At 45.3% G+C, this 16,688-nt stretch overlaps 1 protein-coding gene across 1 annotated transcript; it reads right to left on the bottom strand.

The window, feature by feature from the left end:
• Positions 1-6,979: 6,979 nt before the first annotated feature.
• YPEL4 (yippee like 4) lies at positions 6,980-14,268 on the bottom strand. Its single transcript, XM_066611374.1, has 5 exons — positions 14,087-14,268; positions 12,004-12,327; positions 11,693-11,736; positions 8,597-8,705; positions 6,980-8,158 (listed from the first exon to the last, which is right to left on the bottom strand). Exons 2-5 carry the CDS (start codon positions 12,142-12,144, stop codon positions 8,069-8,071), a joined length of 384 nt encoding a protein of 127 aa, XP_066467471.1. The 5' UTR covers positions 12,145-12,327; positions 14,087-14,268; the 3' UTR covers positions 6,980-8,068.
• Between the last annotated feature and the right edge of the window lie 2,420 nt (positions 14,269-16,688).

The raw sequence follows: 16,688 nt of genomic DNA, 5'->3' as shown, positions 1-16,688 counted from the left end.
GCGCCCCAGCCTGCACCAAACCTGTGCTTGATACAGAGCAGGCAAGCTAGCCTGCCTGTTCCAGCGCAGGTTAGGATTGCATCCTACTAGATACATTATTTTATTTCATTTAGCACTTTATGAGGTCTGTCTTTTTCTGACCTGATATATTTGCTGTTAACTTTTCTTGCAGGTGTCATTAGGTGTATACAGTATTGCAAAGTCCAGATGGGTGAAAGTGTGGTGGCAGTGGACAAAACCTAGAATTGCACCATGTTTTTTTCCCCTTGTGTATTGTTTTCTGGTTATCACTAAAACAGTGTCCTAGAGCCTAATCCTATGCATGTCTACGCAGAAGTTAGTCCCATTATAATCAAAGGGGCTTACTTCCAGGAAAGTGTGGATAGGATTGCAGCCCTAGGGAGCTCCTGTGTGGACATCTCTCTAGTTTGAACACAACATGAAGAAATTGAGCTTTCAGGAATGCCACATGAGGTAACATTCTGGAGGATTTCTGACTTGGGGCCCAATCCTATCCAATTTTCAGCACTGGTGCAGCCATAATGCAGCCCTGAGGTAAGGGAACAAATATTCCTGTACCTTGAAGAGGCCTCTGTGACTGCCCCCCACCACCACCACAGGTTGCAGTGCATGCCCCACTGGCACAGCTGCTCTGGTATTGGAAAATCGGATAGGATTGGGCCCCCGGTCATTCAGCAAGCACTGACTCACCACCAAGTTCTCTCTTGAAAGCATTTCCCCCTCCCCATGCTAACAGTAGCTTGGGGGTGAATTTTCATGAGAAGTGTGGTATGATGCACACCCAGATTCTCCTCCTCCCCCCAAGCTGCTATTTTAATTTTTTTTTATGATGAAAGCACAAAGTATGTGTTTTGTGTCACATCTGGTTTAACTCTGAAGAGGAAGGTTTTCTGGAGTGCTTGTGGAAGAGTGCTTCTAAATTTTTCAGGCTGTCCAGATCCAGTCTAGTAATCTTTAACCTGCACTGCTTATACTTTGGCCCTTTAGAAATTCCAGCCAACACAGCACCAAGTGTAGGATTTGTTATAAAGCCAAGAAGGCTGTTACCAAGGTGGCACTCTTGCACTGGTAAGGAAAGATTCCACTTGAAGGGTCACTGTGCACTGTTACTACTTTGGGTTGATTTCTCAGTCTGAGCAGAGGCTACTGGCAACATACTGGGTTTTGTGTGTAGCAGCTGCTCACTGTGAGCATCTAAGGACAGTTGCACAGGACCTGATACTTACCATGGGCATGATCAGTCTAAACTGACCTTGTATAGAGATTGAGAGAAAATGCAAGAAGTGTTTATGTGAATTAGCCCTGGCCTAAGGCTGCAATCCTGTCCATGTTTACCTAGGAGTAAGCCTCATTGGATGTACTTCTGAGCAGACATGCATAGGAATGGGCTGTAAGGGCACAGTCTTAAACAACTTTGCAGCACTGACCTAGACACAATGCCGCTCCAAGGTAAGGTAACAAACATGCTTACCTTGAGGAGGCCCCCTTGACTGCGTCTCCACTGCAGGATGAAGTGCATAAGAACATAAGTGCATGCCCCATTGGCACAGCTCTGTCAGTGCTGGAAAGTTGGTTAGGATTGTACCCTAAGTGACTCATCTTTTCCCTTGGTGCAGTCGGATCAAGGTATAAGCTTCTCATATTGTCACTCTTGAACTCTGTCACATAGGACCCACTTGTCCCCCAGTTGGAGAACTAGGTACTATGCAGCCATTTCTAATGTAGTGTCCCTTAATACATAATAAAGTCAGCTGTTCTCTAACAAGTTTATACTTTATTATACAATATGTAGAATGAGAGGGATTTGTAAGCTGTTCAGAATTTTAGGGTGTTTGCTTCTGTTCTTACCTTTGCATGTTTCTCTCAAGTAATTGTGTTGCTCAAGGAGCCAGTATTGTTTAAGAGTATGGCAAGCAGCAGTGATGAACCATTGCCTTTATATCATTTTTATAGGAATCCCATGCTGTACCTGCACTTGTTTTATTCAAAAACTGTAAGAGGTTTCATTCTTTTTATTCCAAAGCTGTAAGATGTCCTCATACAATTAGTCTTTTGTGCTGCAGTCCTATACAGAGGTATCTGGGAGCAGGTCCCATTGAACTTGATGGGACTTACTTCTGAGTAGGCATGCATAGGATTGGGCTGTTAGAGATGTAATCTCATGGGATAGTTTTGAGGAATTTTTTTATATATTTTACATCTAATTCATCATGTCTTTGTTCAGACCAAACTTGATAAGAAATGTTCTGTTGTTTTAGTGGTCTTGCTGCAGTTTGCTGCTTCTCTTAAATACGGTGGGTGGTTGTAACATTCATTTTTTTCATGGAATGAGCATATCTTTATTCTTAGTGAAATGGGCCTGGTGGAGCCTTTACCTTCATCAAGCGTGGTACTTCATTGATAAACAATATCCTTACTACAAAATTCAGCCATTTTGCAGCACATTTGTCTTGCAATTCCAGCAAAATACAATAATCCTTGGGGTTTTCTCCAACCTGCCCTCTCATTAATGCCACTGGTCTCCAGGTATTATAAAACATGCATTTTTCTTGTGTTGATTTGAGAAGTGGCTGCCATTGAAATTATATATATTTTCATTTCCTGTTCTTGGATCTTCTTGATTTTGTTACTTACGTGTCTTCTTGCTTTTTATGGTCTTTTCTGAAGTCAGCATTGTTCTTTCCACAATGGATTCTGTATTTTTGACTTCCATGGATTAGTTTATTGTTTCTGCCTTGTGTTATCCTTTGCCCCCCCCCCTTTTTGTGATGACATTGATCAAGCATAGAAACAGACTGCTAAAGGAGAGCATGGATTCTCCATTATATATCCAACATACAGGGCCACCCTTGTTATACACGAATTTTTTATACATGAATTTGACTCAACGCGAATGGCCACTGCAAATGAGAAGGCATGTACTGATCCCTGGAGAAGGGAAAAACATCTCTTTAAAATTACAGTTTTAAAAAAACTGCTTTTCTTACTGTTGTAGAGAGACAATCATGCAAGCGATCATACACACACACATCTCTCTCTCTCTCTCTCTCTCTCTCTCTCCCTCTGTGTGTGTGTGTGCGTGCACATAACAGCAGTTCAGTGAACTACATTGTAAAAGGAATATGCCTGCATTAACTCATACCTTTGTATCTATTCCTATTTATTAATCATTGAGTTTGTGTGGTCAAGAAAACCACACATACTTACAGCAAGGAAAATTCTGAATCCCGAAGCCACACAGAAGACGCAGGATATGCAGGATGTAGGAGCATGGATAGGGTTTTTTCTTCCCATATTGGGGCTAGGGTTTGCCTGTGAGAGGATGGAGTGAATCGTAAATTGCCATTCCCTACTATTTTTGTTCTGTCACTTCAGACTCTCAACTAAGAGCTGTTTCTTTCCTTTGCTCAAGAAGCCTGCTGTCATTTCCCACACAAAATTTGTTTCATGTTTGTTCACAAGGTTCAGCACCATTGGTAGGTGAATGACCTGATGGTGAGAGATGAGGGCATGCTGTTGCACTAGTGCCCAGATTCCTTGTCATTCAACAGCCAGTCTCTTTCCCTCTCCTGCTCTGTCATGGCACCTCTCCCAGCCAAATCACTTGACAAATTTAAGGTAGCTCTTCTGTTAAATAATACATATGCATTAATGTTTACTGGTGGGTGTCATCTTTTTAATGTCTACTTGAGTAAATCTGTTGAACAAGTTTGGTTCTGGGAAAGAGAGCTTTACTCTGGACTATGCTTTTTTCTCCCCTCATGTTTACATAAATCAAATTCCAAGGTCTTATGTGACACTACATGAGACTTGGTTAAAGCACTGGCGTAAAAGACTCCCACCTTCAACTGACTGTGCTTGCTGCCTCAGAAAATCAGTCTCCCACATCTTGCTAACCTGTCCCTTATTATCTATTTACTTTTGAGTTTTTTGGAACAAGGAATGTATTTTGGCCTGTATTTCAGGAGAAGCTGTGACAACAGAGTGTCTGTGTGCCAGGATAAAACAATTCCACCCCAGTTTTTTTACTGGAAACCCACGATGATACTAATAGCATTTACTGTGAATGTTGTTGGATCCAGAGATCAGTTCAAGCAAAGGCTTGATATACTTCTGTACTGCATGTAAAAAAAAATTGTACCACAACAACCTGAATCTAGCAAGCTGTATTAACTGCAGTTCTTGCTCCGATGGAAGATGCATGCGCCCACATATTCCAGTCCTTGCTAGTGTGGTGTTCCATGTGCACATCTCAGCCCTGACGTACACATTGGGGGCACTCGATTGGAATGCATGTGTTTGGTTGGCAAGGGAATTAATGAATGGAAAATTACAGCATGAGGCCCTGGCTCCTAAGAAGCAAAATGAATGATCTAGGAGTGGTCTGTGAAAGAAGAAAGACATAATGCACACACTGCATATTGAACCATACTGAGACTTACTGCCCAATACTAACAAGCGCTGGTGCAGCAGGACTGCATGGTCTCCATTGTATCCAGCACTTGTTAGGAGCAGGCTGGAGTTCTCAGGGTAATGGAGTATTTTTCCTCTTACTCCAAGTTAACACTCCAGCCTGCCCAATGGGGCTAATATCTCCACCTCCTTTATGCTCTCCCCCACCCTGAGACACCCCCTCCCTAACTCTGAACCACTCTCCCTCCATCACCTGGTGCAACCTTACCTGTGCCATCTGATGGAAGGCCTGGATGCAGCAGTACCACTAGACCTAAGGAAATCTATTACCTTCTCTGCCTCAACTTTCCAACTGTATTATGGAGATGATCAGCCCAGCTGCATTTGTATTTATAGATGAGTGATGGGACATCGAGTTAAAAGTGGTATGAGAGAGGTATTTACATCCCTCCTAAAAGCCCACCTCTTTTTTGAAGCCTTTGGTTCAACTCTTTAGTTCCCATACTCTGTTGTAACTAAGCCCAAGTAGAATTTATCATCTTCCCAATTCCTTTCCCTTTCTCTGCTGTTTCTCCTATGCCCATTTTCAATTGTCAGCCCCTTGGGGCAGGGACCCTTCTTGTAATTATTATTAAAGTGCTTTGCATAAAGATGGCACTGTACAAATAAATAATAATACAGCTCACACACAGAAATAATGTGAACACTATATCAATCCTAATATCTTGTGAATTTGTTAAACTGTGGCTTCTCTTTACCTCTTTGTCCCACCCTGATACATAATATTATCTTTCTGGCATATCAACATCAAAAGTACATGAAAATTATGGAATTTGCAAGGAAAGATGGCATTGAACCCATAATTGCTGAATCTAACTAGTGGGTGAACAATTGAGGCACCCCCCACTGAACTGGTCCATGGCAACTGATGTGGGTCTGGGGAGGTCTTAAAAATCTTTCAAGTAGAATGAGGACCTGTGCATAGTAAATAATTTGTATTGAGGTGAGCAGATGGTAGATCTCTGGGTGATTTGCGGCAGGTTGGCAAGAGTATAAATGACTTCCAGTTGTTTAACAATGGCTCTGGTAAGAACACTGGGTTTTTTCCTCTTAAATTAGGCCCTTGAAACAAAGAAAGCTAGGCAGGGAAAACTAGGAGTGGATTTGTATGTGAAAGAACTGTGCATGAGCTCAGCCTTAGAACCAAAAACAAATTCCTGAGCTGAGCATGTGTTAAGAATATCTGTCATCTGTCCCTCCCCACATTGTGCACTTGACTCTGGTTAATGGACATGGGGTGTACAAGCCTTAAGTCCATCCACTCCTCATCTATGTCATCCTGAGTCAACCTCAGCAAGATATCCTCCCACACTACCCTAGCAATGGTAGGCATAGGTGAGAGAGAGCAGTTGAGCGGTAGAAATAAGTGTTCTCATCTCTTTCTTCTCTTTTGATGGAATTCTCAAGCAACCTTTTTAGAAACATCAAGCTGGATCTCTTGCTTGGATGAAAACTAAAGAGAATGTCAGTATTGATTTGGACGTTGTAGCAGCCCAATATTCCACAGAGGGCTTTCTAAAGAAAAAAACCCCAAATATCCATTGAGTTCCCTGAAGCAGACAGTAGGTGGTTTTCTTTGTTTGTGTGTTTCAGCATAGAAACCTGGAGAGAATGAAGGGTCTTTCTGATACACTGGGCATGGCCCCTGTCCGAGGCTCTTTTCACATTGTGCTACTGTCTGAGCCCAATCCAAGCAGTGCAATGTTAAAAGGGCATTGGGTGGGTGGCCACAGCAGCATGAAGCCTCTGTACCAAGTCAGGGGATGGGCATGGAGCCGTGTTCTGTGAGGCAAAATGGATGCAGAGGACATTATACCCCCAACTCCTGGCACAAGCAGGCTCCTGAAAGATGAAGCAAGGCCCAATTTTCCCCACCTTCTACATGGGGCTGTTCAACATGATCTGGTGTGCTTTGGACAGTTCACATGCCAACATGGTTTGCTACCATGCAGCTGTGTGGTGGCTGAAGAATTGTTCCTTCCTTGCAAATATGTTTTGATTCTTTCTCACTTTTTCTGAGGTTGCTACAGCAATTTAGGGCCAAATAAATGTTACTGGTCTTTTAATTGGGCAACATTGTGATCCAGCAGACTTGATTGCTGGTAAATGTTATTGTTTGAGGAGGGGGAAAAACTGTCTCTTTCTAGAAGTGAAAAAGAAGATATGGGCAGTTGGGACAGCAACTTATTAGATTATGGTAACTTATACACAGGTCTATGGTTCATCTGGTCTCTCCCCTCCCCTCCATTTTCTAACCTGTTGATTGGGATATTATTGCATTTTCAGTATATGTATGCTGCTATTGGCTTAAGAATTTTATAATGGGTATTAAGTTCCAGCAGTCAGCCATTACTTTTGTTTTCTGTACTTATCTGAAAAACGTTCTTTTAGGATATTTGATCAGCGCAATTCTTTCTTATGAACAGAATCTCTAGCTTTGTGTTAAAGGAAGCATGAAGACAGAGGCTAGTATGAGCATGGCTCATTTTACTTTTTAAATATAAAACATCTTTATTATACAAAAAGTTCCTGCGCTGGTGACAGTGCTGAGGCTTTGTCCCCACCTGACCTCCCACCCTTTGTTCATGTGGGGGTGGGGGGAACGTGGGGGGCTGTAGTGCCTGGGGATCACAAGCACACAGCGACCCAAAGAAACCAAAAATGGACTCCACGTAACAGACATGGGGAAAATACCACGGCAGTGTTTGGGAAAGGGATGGTGAAGGGGGGTGTGAACTACCATGGCCCCATGCTGCGAGGGACTGTTCCTCTGTCCTCTGCCTCCAGAATACCATTGTCCCACATGGGGAGGGATTTACTTTCGGTTCAGCTGTCTTTGTCCAGCACTAGCAGACTGACACAATTTTTAAAAAAATTTCTCCCCCCAAAAGGAGAGGAGCATCTGGAACTGCCTTATACTGAACCAGGCCATTGGTCCATCAAGCCCAAAATCACCTTCCTCAACTGACAGCAGTTCTCCAGAGCCTTGGGCAGAGATCTCTTCCAGCCCTGCTACACAAGATCTTTTTTTTTATAAACTGGAGATACCAGGGATTGAACCTGGGACCTTCACCATGCAAAGCATGTGCTCTACCACTGGCTGTGGCCTCTCTCTGTGTGCCCACAGCCTTTTCTGCCCCATTCCAGAAAGGACTGTGTTCTTCATGTGCAATAGACTGCAAAGTTCAAACCTGCTTCCAGGCTCATAGTTCTGGACACCACTGTATGTTCCACCCAAGAGGTGCTAACAGTGGGAGTAGTGCACCCCATTCAGTAATCCGAATCTAATCCAAAATACCCAGCACTGGCCCTTAAACCCTGTAAGTTTCCCCTTCTCCTATGAGATGGGATGGAGGGGGCATCCTCCAAACTGTGAATCCAACATTTTGAGAAAATACAAGAGGTTTTAGGAGAATGTTCCTCGTATCTCCACTTCCACAGGTGATGCTGTGCAGGAACTTGGGCAGGGGGTGAAACGGGGGCAAGGTTAATTGTGCCGGGATGCCAGCAGTGGCAGTGGGGTTAGGAAAGGGCAAGGCATGCTACACGGGAAGGAGTGCACTCAGGGTTCCCTTCAGTCCCAGCCGTTGTCCTTCACCATGTGTGACATCTCAATAATGTACTTCCCTTCCTTGTACTTCTGGCTGGTCTCGAAAGCTTGTTCCTGGCAAATGAGGAAATTAGACAGCATGAGCCCAGTTGCTGCAGATATCTCCTGACAACCCCCCACCCCACCCCTGCATCCCATATTATTTATAGCATTCAAACACAGAATTGCCCTCAAGAGAATGTATGTGAAACAAATCCATCAGTTATTATAACATGGGTAGGAAGCAGAATTTCTATCAGGAATCAGAATTTCTGGTGTGATAGCTGGGAATGCACATCTATAAATGCCCAGCCCCATAGCTTGGACAAGACACTTACTGACCACACAGGGGTGACATGCCTGGGCTACTCTTCCCCAATGGAACAATGTCACAGAGACATGTGCGCCATACCTGCTTAGTTATGGCTCTTCTCAGCAAGGACGTTTGCAACAATCCTGTTTTGAAAGGAATAAATTGTCTGTAAATGTAAGCTTCGTGTTTTCAGTACTCACGTATTTCCAGCCCAGTGTAGTCTTGCAGCTTTCACAGAAAATGTCAGCAACTGAATGGAGACCCGTGAGCAAGAGACGTTGCTCAGCTGGTCCACAGCCCACATTAACCCTGCAACCAAGGGAAATTATAGGGCACAGTCTCTCATTTTATCCTTATTACAGTTGTACTCTGCTCAGTTCTACTTCCTAGGAATATCACAATGAACTTTGGGCAGGGAGGAGGTGATGCCCCTATTCTACAACTTTAGAAAAAAAATCAATAAGAAAAGAAATGCAAACTCTTTCTAGTCACACTGCTGCTTTTGGGAGGTGGGTTATTGAAAGTTCTCCACAACTGAAACAATAGTTGTTTTAGTCAGTCATTCAAAACCTATTCAGTAGTTTGCTATTTAAAAGTGTCACATTCAGAAAAGTTATTCCTTTACCATTTATCTTAAAAAGTGAAATCAACCTATTCAGATAGGAACCTGAAGATGGAGCACTGAGAACAAAGGAGGAATTCTGAATCCAGGCACACAGCGGCCTCCAATGGCCAGAAAAACAACTAACAGAACAGTGAACCTTATGAAGCACTGGAAGATTGAAACACATTCCCATTGCAGTGGAGTACCATCACAATTACTACATTGGTGTCTGGGATGATAGAGCTCTGGCAGCCAGGTCCAGTCTTGCATAAGCCCTCACATCTCTTTTCCATCTCAGACTTCCGTGCTCAGATATACCACAGTAACTACAGCAGGCATCAGAGCAGGAGCGTTGGGAGTTCAAAGCCTGCTGGTCTATCGTCTGAAATGAAAGGTGTTGGGCCCACACAGTATTGTGTATGATAATGTGAGAGCCATAAGAAGTGTCAAAGATCTGAACTTCAGAGGGAAAAGCTATGCTAGATGTGGCCCCACATCAGCCATCTATGACAAAAAGGGGGGGAGGCATCTACCAGCTAGCTGGGGACCTCGGAGCAATGATGGGTCTGGTATAACCCAGGAATGGTGATTTGACCTGGTAGGTAGGAGATGCATCTACCAAATATATAATGTTTCTGCTAACAATTGCAAAGTCTTACCATAAACCATAAGTAATGCCCTCTTAGCATAAGGGAACAGATCAGACTGATAGAAGCAGGAGACAACAAAAATGAGTTACTAAAACTGCTGGAGTCAAGGGCCACCAAAAGTCTGACAGCATTCACTCATAATTTAAAACTGTGATATATTGTACATTGGAAGAGGTTGCATTATCCTGAGACTGTGCAATCGGTGGGCTTTAAGGAAGAGGGAGCAGGGAACAAGCTTGTACTCTACACTACAGTGATTCTCTATTCTGTCTGTTATTTAAGCTCTACCAATAAATGGCCTTGTCTTGAAGTAAGCAGTATCAAAACTGCATCTTCTCTTGTTCTCAGGTAGGCAAAGTTGCTATAACCTCAGTTTTCAGCTGAAAATCAGTGCAGCAAGAATTAGAGCTATTCTATATCATTTGCTTAGATGAACTGTTCAGGTAAGGATCATGCTGGAAAACACTTCCAGCAGAGGACCAACCTACTCGGCGCTTTCAAAATGCTGTTGCCTTGTCCATTGCAAGTGAAGCATTAGCAATAACTAAAAAGGCATATCCATGGGACTAACCCCGAATTAAAATGGGCAGTATTTACCAATTCCCACAGAACTGAAGTAGATTCTTGTTTTTTTTAAATCATCACATAATTTCCTACCACTGCTACCAAAGCGCAACTGCTTTTGCGACAAAAACAATTTAACCTTCAAGATCAACAGTTTGCATATCAACAACCATAGCAGAAAAACAATAAATCCCTATGACAGAGTGGCTTGAAACCAGGCCTTCTCTCTGTCAAGGTCAATTAGAAATGATAACAAGAAGAGTGGTGTGTGTCTGTTTGTGTGTACATGCACTTGGAAGGATGTCTCATTACGTTTAATGGGACCTATTGCCAGGTAAGTGTATACGATTTCAGTATCTGATAGAGATGCAAGGCAGCGACCTGCATCATGAGCTCCATGCATGTATTATAAAAATCACTGCTCTGGAGTTCTGAAAGCTAAGAACATAACAACAGCCCCACTGGATCAGGCCATAGGCCCATCTAGTCCAGCTTCCTGTATCTCACAGCGGCCCACCAAATGCCCCAGATCAGGAATCCTCTCATTCAGGGCAGGATTAATCGTATCAACCTTTGCAAAAGCAGTAGGTAATGACTTCAAAAGAGCAAAGGAATTAGTGGTTGGGAGTTGAAGGAAAATAAATGATAAATAAGGCACAGTTTATGGATATTATGATAGCCAGTGGGTCGGAGAGAGAAGAGTTCCTACTGCCAGAAATTTGTGCATCCAGCTTAAATCATGCCTGAAGAATATTCTTATCCTTCCGAGTAGTTGAGCCAGCTCTCAAGACAGAAAGTTGGGATGATACAAAGGAAGATGGTAGGAGCTTTAGTGTAAGTTCTAATTGTTACAACTAAGTTGAGCAGGATGATGAAGATTGAGAGCAGGGCTGCAATGAGTCTTCAGGAAGAGATGCTGTACAAAGATAGAAATCACTTCATGCTAATTTCTACTGAATCTGATTTGTTTCTGAAGATAGAGCTGTACAGATGTAAATTGCTGGACATGGAGCCCTTAATACTAGACTGGGGAGAGTGATTGGCTGAGGGTGTTATTCAGGTATGAGAGAGGCCCTCCAGTGCACATTCAGGGATGTTACTTTTTTATGGATATTCCTTCATATGTTCCAGAGGTCCATAAGGTCAGCTCTGGCTCCAAGTGAGCTCTGATAACAACAGTGCCTAGGGATGACTAGCTGTTATGATGGGTGTATGCCATTATATATACCCTTGATCTGGGAAACTCTTCTATATATCTTTAAAGGCCAGTTACTTCACTGTTTGGATAGGGCACCATCCCTCCCCTTGCAGAACAGAGGAAATACTGTACAGCAGCTATTTTCTTTCTTTGGATTTGAAACAAAAACATCCCTTCTTCCTACTCGCTACCTTCCTGTTCCTACCTATACTAGTCTTCTTACACTCTCCCCGGATATTACCCGCCTCCCAAATAAAACCAATTGCAGGAGGACACTCACACAGAATTGAAAAGATAGGCGCGACCATGACTTCCCTGGAAGGACTGTGGAAATAAAGTATAGGAGTTATGAGCCTCTCTCTTGAATGGTCCTTTTACCCCCACCCCACCCCAGCCACTTTGCATAAAGTTAGAACATCCCCGGTGTGCAAAAGATCAGTAAGCCCAGTAGGGTGTTGCTGTGATAAAGTGCCTTATAGGGCCCTGAATTGGCAGTGCTGTGGGGAAGCACATGCTGCCACACATCCAGTGAGGCAATGATGGATGGTAGCCCAAGTTAAACTTGTTGCCATGATGGCAGGACACACATACCTTGGAGATGAGCTCATCATGCTTGGCCAAGTGTGCCCGGCAATGGACACAGCTGTATGTACGGTGGCACCGGGGCAGGTAACTGCGGAAAGTCTTGGTAGGGAGGCAGGCAGCAGGTGGCACTGGTTCACAGCTGGGCATGACAGGCTGGAGAGCAATGCCCTGTCGAGGTGGGGGGGCAGGTGCCGTGCAGCCCCCGCACAGGCGGTCGCAAGTGAAGCAGCGAAGCAGGTTGGCTAGAGCCGTGTTTCAGAAAAGTGAAGTTTGGGGGGGCTGCACTGCCAGGGCCCCCCCAGATGAGAACCAGACCGAAAGGGGAGTCTCCTATGGGGAGAAAAGGGCAAGCAACAATCAGGAAAGAGAACAGCCCATTTAAACATTCCTTCCTGTTCCTTGTATGTCAGACCCCTTAACAGAAGTTAGTCATATTGAGAGCAAAATAGATTAATCAAGCTGGAATAATTGCTTCTAGGCCCTTGTTTCAAACTTAGAGCCAGTGCTGTGGATTAGAAACCTCGATCCACCTCTAAACAACACTGAAAAAACTGCCAGGGGTAGAGAAAACTACTCTTTTACTCACTAGTTGAGTTTAAAAGGGCAATAAATAGAATCAAAGGGTTACTAAAATGTGTTGAATGATTCCGAAAATACATGATTCAAATTCCAGCTCAGCCTATTCTCATTATTGTAGCTATTGCACAGGGTTCTTGTGCTGATAAATGCACCAAAGATATTTGTTTAGATTGCTTTCCTGCCCAATTCAGATATCTCAAGGGCCTCAATTCAGTTCATCCTCACAACTTTCAGAACCTGATGAGCTAATTAAAAAATACACTTTTAAAAAAAGCACCATCCTGTCTATGCATTCTCAGCAGTAAGTCCCATTGTGTTTTTTTTATTATCCTATTATTAAGAATATAATAAAAGTGATTTGCTCCCTAGTAAATGTGCACAGAATTGCAAACTCAAACTGTTTTCTCCTAGTTTCAATGTCTGGCTTCAATTCCCTCCCTGACTAGAGCGCCCATTCCATGTAGAAATGTCTTTTCTACTTTCTCTCCCACTCCCACTTACACAACACGCTCCACAACCTGATTGGCTCTGGCATGTGTGAAAGCATCATGGAAAGTGGTTACTGTTTCCCTACCCATTGCACAACACTACCTCTTTTACAGTGAGTGTTCAGCAAGCGCCGCCAGTACCCCCGATAATATTTCATGGGGCCGCCACCCCCTCATCGCGCCCTCTGCTGGGGCCTCGACGTCCTTCCTCGAATCTTCATTCAAAGTCTCCGCTCCCCGCGTTCTGACGATGACTCCCAGTCGCACTGGCGCGCTCCCTGGCGGCAACAAGGAGGTACTGCACCCCCCCAAACTGACTTTTGGAAGCCCCAGCAGCAGCAGCCTCCTGTATTGGTCATCGAGAAGGAAAATTGCAGCGAGTGGGACCGTGAGCGTCACCTGCAGGCAGCTCCGGGTTCTCAGAGCCTCCGCTCCTGACCAGTGCAAGAGGGACGCTGCTCCATCGAAACCCCCGTTGCCCCTTTTTCACTGCCTCCACTGGTAAACCACAGCCCAAGCCTATGCATGTCTACTCAGAAGTAAATCCTATTGTGTTCAATGGGGCTTACTCCCAGGAAAATGTGCATAGGATTGCAACCCCAGGCTGCAATCCTATGCACACTTTCCTGGGAGTAAGCCCCATTGAACATGATGGGACTTGCTTTAGAGCAGACCCTCTTAGGATGGGGCTGCCAGTCCGCTTCGTCTCCTTGCAAAGGCAGTGACTGCTGCGTGGGGGGGGGGAGGAAAGGGGGGTTGCCTGGGGGTGAGAAAACAAGTGGAGTGGGAGGAGCTGGGGCGCCCGGGGACCCACACCGCAGAGTCTGACTCACTCACGTGGCTGCTGCGCGGAAGGAAAATAAAGGTGGCGGTGGCGTCGCGAAGTTCCCCGAGGGGATGGCTGGGGGAGGGGGGATGGCTGCGAGGGGGCTCTCTCTGCAAGGGGAAGGGGGCGCGGAGGGGTGCGGGGCCGGCAGAGCCCGGGGAGGCAAAGTTTGAGTGGCGTCCTCCGCGCGGCTCACCTTGAAACCTGCGCCCGGGGAGACCTCTCCGTCTCTGCTGCCGCCGCCGCCGCTGGGCGAGGGGTCGCGTCAAGGGGAGCGCAGCGTCTTCAAGGCGGCCCCGGGGCTGCTTTTGTGCTCCGTCTGTGGCCGTCTGTGGCTGTGTGTTGTGGAACCGCATCATAACATTGTGAGTCATCCATCCCTCCCTCCCTCCTCCTCCTCTCCAGCCTCCCGCGACGTCAGAGCGGGGCCGGGGACGGATCAAAGAGGGAGGGGACAAGCGCCGGGCCAACACGCAGGGATGCTGCTGCTTCTGCTGCTGGGGCGTGGGGGGGGGGATGGAGCCACGGGCGCGCAGTGGACAGGCTGGGCTGCGGGGGAGGGGGAGGCAGTGGTGGACGGAGGCGCGCAGGTGATGCTAAATCCCACGGTGCGCTCCCGGCAAAGTCTGACGCAGGGAGAGATGCAGCAGCAGCCGCCGAGGGTCACGGGCTGGAAATCTGCTGTCTCACAGCCCAGTCCTCCTAGCCACACTTTCCTGGGAGTAAGTCCCATTGACTCTAATGGGACTGACTTCAGAGTAGGCATGCATTGGATTGGGCTGTCACTCAGTCCCCGGTGCGCTGTCTTCAGCAGCTCCCCAAACGCCCGTGCCCTTGGGATGCTCAGTGCTTAGTTAGCGCCCCCCCCCCAAGACCCTGGAGGCATCTCCTGGGGCGCAGCGAAGCCTCCCTGGCTCTTGACTCTGCTCAACCTTCAGCGCTGCCATTGCTCAGATCGTGGGTCTCCCCCCCCCCCCGCCGCCGCCGCCCGCACCCACCAAGAAAAACATGGCCCTGTGTCAACAGCCTCATCCTATCAAACCAACCACAGAGCCTCTTCCAAACTAGCCTGGTCCATCAAACAAAACAGGCAGCAGAAAAGTGTCTGGCTTAGGTTACAGTGTTGCCCCTTTACCACCGACGCGAGCTTCCTATAGGCACAAGGGTACAGCGATGTAATCTGTTACTAAGCAACACAGAGAGAAAATAGACTCTATTGGGACATGGAGAATGATTTTATCCTCCCTGGGTGAACGATGCAATCTGAAGGTACAATGAGGTGAAGACCCATTCATCTTTTTAAAAAAAGCAAATTATTCAGTCAATCAAATCTTTATTACGGTCTCAGCGAAAGCAAATTATTTAATAGTGCAGGTTCTGCTGATTTAAAAAAATGTGCAAGCTTTCAAGTTGCACAGAATTCTTCAGCAAGGTGTGTACTAATGTTTATTCCAGGACTTCCAGAGTCACCAAGTCCAGCTTCCAGAGACATCATCCTCTAACAACAATAAACATATTGTTTGTATATTTATATACTGCCTTTCTTGGTCATTGGAATTGCTCCTTTGATTTTAATTCAAGGTGGTTCACATAGGCAGTTTTTTTCTTAAACCCCCAAGAGTGCTTTATATCAGATGGGCAGCTTTCATCCAAAACAGCTGAACCAGCCTGACCTCCTGCCTCCATATTCAAGTCCAACTGTGTGTTCTTCTGAATGATCACATTGTGTTTGTGTTGAGCAGCTGAAGTTTGTCACTGGGTGCTGCTGAAAGCCTGCTTGTTAGATTTCATTCTGTGGTATCACCTTGCATCCAAGTGATTTAGTCCATGGTAGTACAGTTGGAAATCATCATAGGCCGACCAAATTCAATGCCTACCACTGGCTAAAAACCATGCAAGTAGGCCCCAACCCTAAATCACTGACTGTTTTAGAGCTTTTCTGGAGCTATAGCATCTTCTGATCCTTTATTCTTCAGTCAACATTATTGACATTGTATTGTATTCCATACAGCCAAATCTTAGCCAACTTTCCAGCACTGATACAACTACAGAATAGCCCCGAGGTAAGGGAACAAATGTTCCCTTACCTTGATGAGGCCTCTCTGACTTCTCTCCCACTCACACTACAGAATGCAGCTCAGTGACATACTGGGGTAGGGAGGAGCAAAATACCTGATATTGCAGGTAAATTAGTTGCTCCATATTCGTACTATCCTGATGTTCTTAGCTGTGCCACTGGCTCTTTGAACAACCTTGGTGAACTATGTTGGTTAGAAGCATCTGGACATGGTGTGTCATTGCATTACTTCTATTAAAAAAGGAGCTAATATCTTTGTCACAGAGTGTTTTGAAGATGAATCTGCTCTTCCTGAAGATGCACCTGGGCTCTAACAAAGGGATACACCCCTGGTATAGGAAGTGTTGTAGGAAGTTGATCACAAATGAAATGCACCTTGACAATTTTATACTTTTGTTTCCTTTCTCCTTTCCTTTTTCTTCCCCTCCACCTTGCTGCCTTTCTGATACCCTTCAACTTAGACTGCAGTCAAAACATAGGCTCCCTTCTCATACTGGCTAGCTGTTTCTGCTTCAATCTGTAGTATAACTAAATGGGTTGATAGGGATATTATTCACAGATGCCACCTGAATGGCAAGATGAGTCTCAGTGTTCATGTAACATAGTTAACAGTCATTGTTATTAAGAATATTTTATACCACTTTTATACCACAGGAGCCGGAGTCCCTTAGGCAGTTCATGGCTGAACACAGTCACGTTCTGGCAACTCCTGCGACGCCGC

Source organism: Tiliqua scincoides, chromosome 1 (assembly GCF_035046505.1).
Source record: "Tiliqua scincoides isolate rTilSci1 chromosome 1, rTilSci1.hap2, whole genome shotgun sequence".
Taxonomy (NCBI): Eukaryota; Metazoa; Chordata; class Lepidosauria; order Squamata; family Scincidae; genus Tiliqua; species Tiliqua scincoides.
The sequence above is the reverse complement of the archived record's forward strand: the minus strand, read 5'-3'. Positions and strand labels throughout refer to the sequence as shown.